At 38.8% G+C, this 10951-nt stretch overlaps 2 protein-coding genes across 2 annotated transcripts; both read right to left on the bottom strand.

Moving 5' to 3' along the window:
* Nucleotides 1-1044: 1044 nt before the first annotated feature.
* LOC129412351 (protein phosphatase 1 regulatory subunit 12A-like) lies at nucleotides 1045-5393 on the bottom strand. Its single transcript, XM_055165932.1, has 6 exons — nucleotides 5362-5393; nucleotides 3801-3891; nucleotides 3373-3519; nucleotides 3182-3302; nucleotides 2959-3089; nucleotides 1045-1053 (listed from the first exon to the last, which is right to left on the bottom strand). The coding sequence occupies exons 1-6, from the start codon at nucleotides 5379-5381 to the stop codon at nucleotides 1045-1047; spliced, it is 519 nt and encodes a 172-aa protein (XP_055021907.1). The 5' UTR covers nucleotides 5382-5393.
* A 522-nt stretch (nucleotides 5394-5915) lies between these two features.
* zgc:66479 (uncharacterized protein LOC327541 homolog) lies at nucleotides 5916-10626 on the bottom strand. The gene is made up of 5 exons (XM_020930040.2): nucleotides 10137-10626; nucleotides 8840-9279; nucleotides 8173-8239; nucleotides 6915-7671; nucleotides 5916-6836 (listed from the first exon to the last, which is right to left on the bottom strand). Coding segments are annotated over exons 1-5 (1545 nt in total). The 5' UTR covers nucleotides 10416-10626; the 3' UTR covers nucleotides 5916-6834.
* Between the last annotated feature and the right edge of the window lie 325 nt (nucleotides 10627-10951).

A 10951-nucleotide genomic window follows, 5' to 3' on the forward strand; every position in this document is an offset into this window, starting at 1 on the left:
GAACAACTTTAATTTCCTCAGGATGACTAAATGACAGCGCAAAATGCAGGTAAATCAAAACAAAGCATTTCAGGCCCTGGAACATATTTCAAAAGTCCAGAAATATAGTCTGACACTTAATATAGCACAATCACACTATTGTCACTTTTTTTTTTTTCCTTACAATTATGAAGTGACCTGAAAAAATAATGAATATTGATTAACCTAATAATCTTCTATCTATCTCTTTGTCACTTTGCAGCATTACTATCACAGCACACCAGCAGGCTATTGTAAACAGCTATAATAGATCATACTGTCAAATGAAAATAAAAAAAACTTTGCCCAGTAGAGGGAGTATAAATTGCTCTAGCGGAAATGAACTTCTTAAATTAGATTTATGCTAGTGCCTCGTAGATTTACAAATAGCGCTTCTTAGCTATAGCTCCTTTAGCAGCTTTATTTAACATCCCCACTGTACCTGTAACAGAACAGCTTTTGGACTGGATAAATTACATTGGCATTCACTGTGGAGACTTTTACTGAATTCGTAGTTCAGCTGGAATCCGCTTTCAGATGGGTTTTTAAGAACTTTCCATTTGGTCCATTGTGGCTGGTGTGTATATAGATTAACAACTGTGCCTTAAGCATTTGTGGCATATTATCGTTTAAAGCTCTTGGACACAATCTAATTAAACTTAAGGCTTAGACGTGTTTCATGAGTAATGCCCGCTGTATTAGAAGTGGTCAGGTTTCAGGCTATCATCACCGAAATGTTGGAAATATTTGCCGTGGACTCATGTTGCACCTGTTTCTAGAAGGCTCTGGGGCTGTGTGGAAAATCTGGCTGGATCATCAGTGGGTTATGGTAGGGTCGCAGTATGATGGGCAGCCTGTCATGCTCCTGATAAAACTCATTGCTGGGATGATTATCACAGACATATATAGGCCTATCCATAACACTAACAGGCTCTCGTATTACAGACACTTCTGAAGCTTAAGACAGTGAAGGACAGCTGACCTGGAATCTGCTCAATGGGGCACTGCTTTTCATTCAAAAGCGCCTCAAGCATCCTAGGAAAACAAAGTGAATTATTCATGTATTTTTATGATTAATTCATTTTAAATTTGTGATGTTTTCCTTTTGGCAGCATCTTTTATAATAGTTAGCTGGAACTATATAAAAGGTCAGTCTACTCATGGGAAATGGTTGTATTCATCTTAAGTATACATTCATTAAGTATTCAATTGTGGTTCTCTTAAATTTAAAGGCACAATATATAATTTTCCTGGTGGAGGGTCTGTGAACCACTTGCCTTCATGGAAATTGTTGCTTTGCCTGGAATGTTTCACAATATGGCATTCTTTCCATGGAGAAGAGCAGGTGAAACCACAAAGTCACAAAGTTACAGGTCAGATCTGTGAAGAGGTGACTCATCACACAGTAAGAATGCATATAGTTTTTTAGCATGCCTGTAATTTAATATACCCAAAACGGATTAGTTTTATGCCATACCATGGAACATTCCAGGCAAAAAGCCTAAACCATTGGCAAATCTTGCACTATGTACAATCTTTATAATGTACATAGTAAACCATTAATAAAATCTCATCAAAAAGTATCATGTTTATCTTAAATATAACTATGCATGCAATGACAAGTCAATGAGCAACATACTAACAGCATACGCTGAACTTGAGGAGAGGAGCTCAAGTAGCTGGGAAAGAAAAGGATAGCTGAAATTGCTTAAACTGTAGCTAATTTTCTGTCATCCAAGTCCACAAAGTAAGCCTGCTGTTGTGTCAACTTTACATCAGCCCCTGTGCATTGCTATGTTGCCTTGTTTTATTTGTTATACACCTTAGTCTAAACCAATTACATTAAAAATTACTAAATACTTTGAAAATATATGTAAGACTTAGACATTAGAAAATGCCCCACAGAATGCCCCATTCTGTATCAATGAGCTGGATTTCCAAAGACAACCCATCCAACAATTTACATTGTTCTTTAATACAAGACATGACTTAGGAATGTGTAATACTTGTATTGTTAATTTGATGTGATAAATTCAGAGAGATTTGTCATTAATGTAATGATCAGGCTCACTCAGACTAATTTATCTGTATTTACTATGAAAATGTCATATCAATACAAGAATACTTGCTCCTGTCCCTATTTGAGAGAGGGACAGGACCCATTTAACAACTGGATAATGTCTAGTAGCAAGTAAATGCCAAGTTCTGGGTCAGCTTTTTCCAAAGGCCCAGGTGTATGGAGAGTTCATATCTTTTAAAGCTGAAAGAAGCACAGCCCTCTGAAGCCCTTTGAGTGACTGCGTTTGGCCCAATATGGTCTGGAATGTTGAGACATGTGATGCAGAGAAGCAAAGCGACTTAGATGGGAGAGTGGGCTCTGTCTCTGTAATATTATTATAAAGCACTGTAGGTAAAAGAAAACTCACACATGCTTTACATCCATGGAAAATGATTGCAGCACAAGTCTAAATATTGCATCAGGCGCCAGAGAGACAGAGTGTTTGAAGAAAGGCTTTGCCACACTCAGAGAAAACTGGAGGTGAATACAAATAAGACACTAGTTACTTAATACTGATACTAAATCTAAAACACGCACAATAGGCTAATCACCCAGTTAGGCAGTCCTGACTAAACATAGCCCAAGATCTGCAGACGCTCCTGACAGGTTGTTCCATTGAAAGGATGGGTCAAATGCAGAGGACTAATTTACCTATAAAGCAAATACTGTATACCTACCTATAGATTCTGAAAGGAAAATATAGAAGTACATGATATGTTCTTGGGTGGTATTTATAAGCAAACACACAAATCAACATCATGCATTAAATACCATGGTTATTTTAATAGATCCATGGTTGATCCTAATGGAGGATTGCGTGAAGTTAAACAATGGCTCCATCTTGTGGCTTACTGAGGAAATGCTAGTATTACCTGCCTTACCTCTGCAGCACAGGCTTTGTCCTCATCGACATCACTGGAAAGTTGTCTGGGCTGCTGTGTTGAGGTAAAGGTCAACAATGCCGTGTCTTCAGTGGGGTTATGATTCTCGTCTCTCCACAGCCCCTCATTAACTGCACTTGAAAAGAAAGTATGTTTAAATTATACGTTCATTTAATTAAACAAATCACGTACATTTGCATTGTTGCATTGATGAGACACTGACCTTTATAGCAGCTGTTATTTGTATTGTAGTCAGAGATCCCACGGGGTCTTGTAGTAATAGGTGTGTAGAAAAAGCCTGGTGATTCAACAATAACCTCTAATCTGGGTTCAATATTTCCCTGCTACATTGAGAAAACTGTCACAAATTAATTACACATTATAAAAAATAGACTTGTTGTGTCTTGTGCTCACGTTGTCTACTACTTTGATGCCTTTTGGTTTCACTGATTCTGCAAGGCTGATGTTGTCTTCCCACACACCAGCGCCCTCTGGCTGTGGATCTAATGGGGACAAGCTACTGGACTTATGAGCCTCTTTTAAATCTGTTAGTGTCACCCCCTGCAGGAATGAAAATCAGTGTAATTGTAAGTCTTGCTGTAAAAAAATCCAATACTATTTCATTTAATTAATAGTATTTGCCTAAGTTAAACATATACTCTGATGCTTTTGATGGTCATTTTTCTTTAACTCCTCTAACCAATCTGAATACCTGTTTTTTCCATTCATCCTCAAACCTAAATCAGTTTTACACATTTCTACATAACATTTTGTCATCTATGGAATTAATAATTTCTCAATATCAACCGGTTTATTTTATTCTTATGATTTGTGATACTCACTAGTGTTGATCTGCGAGTCTGTCTAGCATGACGAGATTTGGCTTTTCTTTGGGACTCTGCCTCATCATCCCTGACTGGGGCCAGAAAATGCCTGGGTCAGTGGAAAGAGGTAAAATGATCATTAGAGGATAACAGAAAGAAACACACAGACTAGTAACACACTTAACTAGTTCAGCCATTATAATGACTGAAAATAGCTGAACTAAATGCAATTTACTTTGAGATTATAAAGAAAACAGGTACATCAGCCTTTTATTTTTGTTAATTTGAAACAGTACACTTGTCACAACCATATGTACAAAAAATATAGATGAATAGTAATTAAAAAGTAGTTGTAGTTGAAGAAGTAGTAAAAGCACAGTCCGAGGCTCAAGTGGGAGGAGGCAATAAGTATCAGCAGCAGTAATAGTAGGCATGTATGGACATGTTTCATGTAACTTCAGCTCAATAGCAGATTTTTTGTCTCTTAACAGATAATTTAATACCGTTTCCATTGTCATCTACTAAAAACATAGGGCTGTAAAATTAATTAATTCATTAAACGAGCTCGGTGGTCAGTAATTTCTAATTGTGTTAATGATCAGCTTGGGTCTCTGTCGGCACAAGCCTGTGGTTTGGATCAGAAATCAGATTTTGGAGGAAGAAATTTGACTAGCCTAAATGGCAAAGTTTTTATTTTGTGCTCTTCTATCAACTCATCATTTGTCTAGTGTTATTTGTGCTTCTGTGATTATCTTTTACTACTATTCTACTTTAATATTTCCATTGACTTTCATGTGCAGCACTTTGGTCCCTGTGAAGTTACTTTAAATGTGCATAATATTCAATATATGTATATACAGTCTGTATTAATTATGTTTTTGTATTATGTTATGTATTTGTTTGTTTTACACAAAATAACATTGAAAATTGTGAATGAATGTCAATGAATGTGAGAGAAAATAATGAATTTCCTATGCTTTTTCTTATGTTGAATCACTATGTGCTCACTATCTGCATATACTGTAAATATAAGACATTTCCGCTGGTGCCGTTAGGGCAAGAGAAAGAGCTGAGCCAGCATCAGCATCAGGTCATGTTTTACCCAGAGCAGTGCCCCGCCTCTGCTTTTACTGCTATTGATCTTGCTGAGGAGGAATCACTGTCAGACCTGCAAGTCTCTGCTGTGCATATACAACAATGCATTATTCAATTCAAACTTCAGTGTTAAGAAATATTGTAACAAAAATCACATCTCCAAAAGGGCACTGAAGAAACAGTGAAAAGTTGCATTACAGGCCACAAAGTAAAACAAAAATCATAAAATTGATAATTCAAAAGAAAAATATAAGGAGAAAAAACATATAACTCCTACACATTAAAAAGATCAACATGACTGCACATGAATTAATAATGATCAGAAGTACTTCAAAAGAGCAATAGCCTGCAGCCAACTCAAACAGTGCAGTTAACAACTAGTCTCTAGTGATCAATCTTTGAACTGAACCAATGCTAAAGGCCCTACAGTACAACAAAGACAATACGACAAAAAGAGGAAATGATGGAGAATAAGGGAACTTACCGGGGAGCGAAGGCTTGCATGTGGCTGACTAGGGGAAGGTCAGAACTGCTGTAGTGAGGAGAGGGAGAGGCCAGTCTGACACTGTATCAGGCGCTGATGCAGGGGAGAGAGAGACACTTCCTGCTGCGAAACAGGAAGGTGCTCACACAATCGAGATCATGCATCACAGCACTGGACTAAAGCAAGTGCACCCAGCCCATTAATTAATTAAAAGTACATATCTGATAATGGTTACCAAACTCTACAGGAATAAATAATATCTTAATATCAAATAATTTGATATGAAAACTTTGCGTTTAACTAACATATTTGACTTGACCAATTGGAAACTTGTTTTAAAGAATACACATTGAAAAACACAAAAATTAATTGACAACATATATAAAAAAGTTGCATAGAAAATAGCAGGTCTTGAATATATTCTGCAACCTAAGTAGGATTCTTCAGGCAATGTCAGTGTATACAATGTGTATTCCATAAATTCCATACATTTGTAGATTAAGATTTAGTATTTCAGTAACTCATAGCCTCATGTAGTCAAAACAGAACAAAAATCAAAAACTGGAGTTTATTTAAAGGATGCGACAGACATGTGAGATTGACAAAAAGGACTTTGTTGAAACAGTTCTCCTGGTGACCAACTTTGCTGAAAAAGACAGACTGTTGTTTTGCAGCTTGTGCTGTGAAAATAAACTGATATCATTGTTGTCACTGATGCAGACCCCTTATATCATAATTTAATTGCTCTAATTTCATCACTAAATTTAGGGATCCTTTAACCAGTATAATTTGACAACACACAAGTCAGTTTTTAATCTTTGACATCACGCACACAGCTTTAACAGTAACCAGTGTAAGTGCAAAATAAGAAGTATATGCTCTTCCAGTTTTCTCAGTTGGTAATTAATTAATTGGAAAATTAAAAAGTACAAAAAGCTACCCACTAAAACCTTCCCAAAACCTTAACATACTCCTGTTAGCTGTCAGTGGCAGCATGACTGCCTATGTAATCAGCAAATGGATCTCTCAGTTTTTTTTTACAATCTTAGAATGTGATACATTCCACAGTGGCAATAAGCAACTGTTTTAATGTAGACAAACAGGTTTTCTTTATGGCTTTAAGTGCATTAACAATCCATTGTAACCATATCCTATACAGTAACTGCATGAGCTCTAACCTTGACAACAAGTGCTAGTGTTGGCGAGTGGAAACTGTTGTAGATTAAGGCTTCTGTGGTTGTTTTAGCAGCAAGACCTTCAAATTACTAATAAAAAAAGACACATCTTTGAGGTAGACAGACTTCTGACCAAACGTGCCTTTTTCAAAGCAACCACATTATTGATACTGCAATAAAAACCTATTCAAAGACAATGCTTCCTTATTTCTCTGTTGGTGTGTGTCTGACACTCAGAAAAAATTCCCTTTAACTTTGTGGACAAGTCCATTTCAAAAGTCCATGCCTGTGGGATGCACTCTGTTGAAATAAATGAAAAAATATGGTTAAAATAATTTGTAATATTTGTTTTGTAAGACATGTTCTTACAATACTTACATTTGTCCTCTAGAGCATCTTGAACCTCCTCCCGTGGCTCTGGCTCAACCTGTTCAACCTGGTCATCAGTCTCTACCTCCACCTGCTCCTCTTGTTCTTCAGGAATCTCTGCTACGTCTGGCTCTGCTTCTGACGCTGCCTCCTCTTCTGCTATGCTTGTGTCATCTACAGTATTAGTGTCCTCTGCTGGTGAGTCCTCTGGCGCTGGTTCTTCTTCTACTGCTTCTTTAGCCTCCACTGTCTCTTCCTCTGTTATTTCTTTGGTTTCTAACTGCTCCTCTGGCTCAGGTTCTGTTGCCTGTCCTGAAAGTTCTTCATCTTCTTTTGGGACATCCTCTTGTCTTTCTTCTACTTCTTGTGCATCCTCTACACCAGTGCCTTCATCAATTTCCTCTGCTTCTACTTCTGCTGGTGCCTCCTCAACCTCAGGTAAAGCATCTCCAGTATTTGTTTCCTCTGTTTTAACATCCTCCTGGTTTTCTGTGGTCTCTTCCTGCACAGGCTCACTCTCGATTATCTCCTCCACTTCAGGGGTAGGTTCTTCTGGGGCTTCCTCAGCCTCTGTCTCCACGGAGGGCTCTTCTGGTGCAGCTGGCTCCTCCTCAGTATCATCTATCATCTCCTCCTCAGTAGGTTCGGCAGAGGTCACTTCATCTGTCAGTGGAAGTTCCTCTCCTTCTGTTGTTTCTTCTTCAGTTGTCTCTTCTTGTGGTGTGTCTGCTTGTTCCAAAACCTCAGCAGCTCTATCCTCCAATACCTGGAGAGGAATAAAATGCTTTTCAGGCAAAACTCTATGTAATAAAAATGAAATTGCTCTGTTGCTCTGAAACATTTGCCCACAGCAGTTTCAAAGCCCTGGTCACCCATCTAACAAACATTTTAAATGTTGCAGAGGCAACTGGTGCAGAATGGTGGCCATATTTCTGTCTTTCAGCCCCAGGGTAGCTGGCTAGTTTTGTTATACAAGAATAACAAAATATAACTAATATCTAAACTAATATCTAAATCAACACAGAAAAACAGATGTTTAACCATCTCCTTTTTACAAAAGAGACTCCTCTGCATACAGCTTCACACCAAAGTCCAAAAACCCACATATATGAGTGAACTGCTCCCAGTGAATTGACTACATATTAATACTACTTAGTACAGTACATGTCTAGTACATACATTTAAATGTATACATTTAACTAAATGTGGCATTATTTTGTACGGTAACAAGAACAAATCTGACTTTAGAACTTTAAGTCAAGCTTACTGGCTCCAGTTGTTCTTCCACTGTGGTTTCTGTTGCTTCTGGGGCCTGTTCAGTTTCAGCCTCAGCTCTGCAAAACACAAAAGTCAGAAAAGTTAGTTGATTCACTTTTCAAGCAACTATGATGACAAAGAACAGGTATATGATACCAGGAAAGAAAACCTACTAAATTATTCAGCTGTAAAATATATTCAACTATGAGTATGTTTTCACAGATGAAGGGGATCTTACTATGGGTGTATAAGGCAATATGACAGTGGTCAACACAAAAGCTTAGGCAAAATAAACACAGAGTTATGGCTGAGAGGAGGTGAGCTATTTCTCTAAACCAGTGATGATTCATTCTATGTACAATATATCTACATTTTCAAGCACCAGCAGAAATAAAATGAACTTTTATAGACTTTCTCAACTTCTGTCATGTTTAGTGTTTACACATTACAACACACACATTTCTGTATTTTTAACTAGGTATCTACTTGAAATTGTGTGGATGCAATGTCTCGCTGCAACTTGGGAATGTGGCACAACTGCGTGTTCATTTGTGGCAATAAGAGTGAAAAAATAGAATAAATAAATACATGAACTACATAAACCTCTGATTATCACCAGAATACACCAACACACCACAGTTTAGAAACAACTAACTAGAACAAAACTTTTCTTTTACCTCACACTGGCTTCCTCCAGCTGCTCCCTTAGACTCAGCACTTCAGCAGCCTGTCCATTGAGACTAGCACTCAAAGTAGCAACCTGCTCGGTGAGTTTGGATTCGGCTGCTCCTAGGTCACTCTCTAGTGCTTCCACTTTGAGAGATAAACCATCGCTGAGTGCCGCCAGGGCCTCCAGCTTCAGCCTGACCCCCTCAAACTCCTCGCTCTTCCCCTGCACCAGACTCTGGATGTGGTCCAGCTGCTCCATGGACACTGTGGCTTGTTGCATTTCAGCCAATCTTGTTTTCATCTCAGTGTGCAGTGACAACACCTGAGCAGGTAAATCTGAGGTTTTAAGCTGTTCCGCAGTGGCCAGCGCCATGCCCACTTGTTTCTGAGCCAGAGAATAGGACTCTTCAAGTGAATTCAAGCGGGACACCAGGCCATCTGAAATGTGCTGTGGCAACAGGATAAATAACAGAGATAAGACAAATGAGTTGTACACTTATACTACAGTGCTGACTGAATTGCCTACAGAAACACTACAAAGCATAAAAGAGTGTGCTAATGTGCTTGAACTATTTAAAACCCAGTGAATAGTGAACCAATTTTAGGCTACAAATTGCTGGTTTAAAATATTTAAAGAGGACTGGGCCAGTTAAGTTGCCTCTCCAACTCAGAGTGATGCAGAGTGAGGAAAGTGCCCTATTGTGTTTGGAGTCTGACCCTCTTATATAGGGTTAATATGTATAGATCCCTATAGCTCAGGTCATGAACAGGAGTTCACAACACAGGGTCATTCACTTTAAGAATGATTGAGTTAACACATATTGGTTTTTCTCCGAAGCCCAGTAAACAGTCTTTGGGCTCAGTAACTCTATCATAAACTATATTTATCCTTGGCTCACTACATCTGATTATAATTATCCAGTCAGTATTATTCCACATCTACTTTTTCATAGTTTTGAATGTTAACTTGTCTTTAGGTGACTAAAGAAAAATTCTGTTAAACTGTATAGGTCAAGTATAATCCTCATTACAAGCTTCAGCAGCTGCCTGGAGGTTTGAAATAGCGTTTTGTACTCTTATCCAATAAGGGACCTGGCATTTTGAAATCTGATAGAGGCCTCCACTTTGCTTGCAACTGCAACGTGGACTGATGGCATGTGCTTTACCTTTTCTTTTAGATGTTACAGGATATATATGTATATATTTAAGGGGCCTTTATAGAAATATAATGGCTATTACTCTATAGATTATTAAATGTAATATCACTAGAATAAAAATTTTAAGTATTTGGCAAAACATTCTTACCTTTCCACTTGACTGTCTGAGCTCTTCGTGAGAGGATTGTAGTTTAGCTATTTTCATCTGTATTCCCATGATATTGTCAGTCAAGTAGGTTAAAGTTTGGTGCTGTTGGAAACAGAACCACGCACCTATTGCGCCTCCAAGTACAACAACTAGGACCAAAACCAAGGCGAGAGTATAATTGTTCCCTGCAGCGCGGACTTCAGACTCCATAACATCGTTCTTGAAAAAGTTGTCTTCATGTTTGTGGTTGTTCTTCCCTTTACGGTGCTTCGCTGTCATTTTGCCCCACGGAGGACACAATGTTCTCGGAGCTTTTACGCACGGAGTCTGTATCTCAAACGCCTAGATTTCGGTCAAAAGTGCCGTTTAAGTCAAGTCGCTTTAATAGGCGAAGCACAAATCGACCTGTTTTTTAAACCGCTGCACAATAAAGTCCTGATATGCTGCAGTAGGCACTTGATGTGGAGCTAGAGTGAGAGATGACAAAGGGGGCGTGTGCCGCAGACAGCGTGTTCGTCCATTCAGGAAGAAAAAGGAGGAGTGAGGGGCTGTGCAGCAGCGGGGAGTGGCTGAGACCCTGCCACCATGTGCGCTGTCATCTAATGGAGAAACTACACGTCCACTGCTTGGGCCGTGGGCTTCGGCGCACTACGAGCTATTTATGACCCAGAGCCATAGCTGCACGAGGCCTGCGTACACTACACGAGCCTACACATGCCGTCTGGGCATGCCAGTCACATGATCAAAGAAGCTCTGTGCAGTGTTAAATACCTGGCACCACCTCAATTATGTGCCATTACTATTAGCGGCTCCTC

This window comes from Boleophthalmus pectinirostris, unplaced genomic scaffold (genome assembly GCF_026225935.1).
Source record: "Boleophthalmus pectinirostris isolate CB_2022bp ecotype Guang Dong unplaced genomic scaffold, ASM2622593v1 HiC_scaffold_8, whole genome shotgun sequence".
Lineage (NCBI taxonomy): Eukaryota > Metazoa > Chordata > Actinopteri > Gobiiformes > Gobiidae > Boleophthalmus > Boleophthalmus pectinirostris.

Bases quoted from the DNA above. Each gene is read 5' to 3' on its own strand.
- zgc:66479 (XM_020930040.2), bottom strand. From the start codon at position 10,415: ATGACAGCGAAGCACCGTAAAGGGAAGAACAACCACAAACATGAAGAC. The intron at 9,280-10,136 runs GTAAGAATGTTT...CTGTTGCCACAG, and splicing joins TCAGACAGTCAAGTGGAAAG to CACATTTCAGATGGCCTGGT. The intron at 8,240-8,839 runs GTAAAAGAAAAG...TGTGTTTTGCAG, and splicing joins CTGGAGGAAGCCAGTGTGAG to AGCTGAGGCTGAAACTGAAC.
- LOC129412351 (XM_055165932.1), bottom strand. From the start codon at position 5,381: ATGCAAGCCTTCGCTCCCCG. The intron at 3,892-5,361 runs GTAAGTTCCCTT...CCACTGACCCAG, and splicing joins ATGCAAGCCTTCGCTCCCCG to GCATTTTCTGGCCCCAGTCA. The intron at 3,520-3,800 runs GTGAGTATCACA...TCATTCCTGCAG, and splicing joins AGACTCGCAGATCAACACTA to GGGGTGACACTAACAGATTT.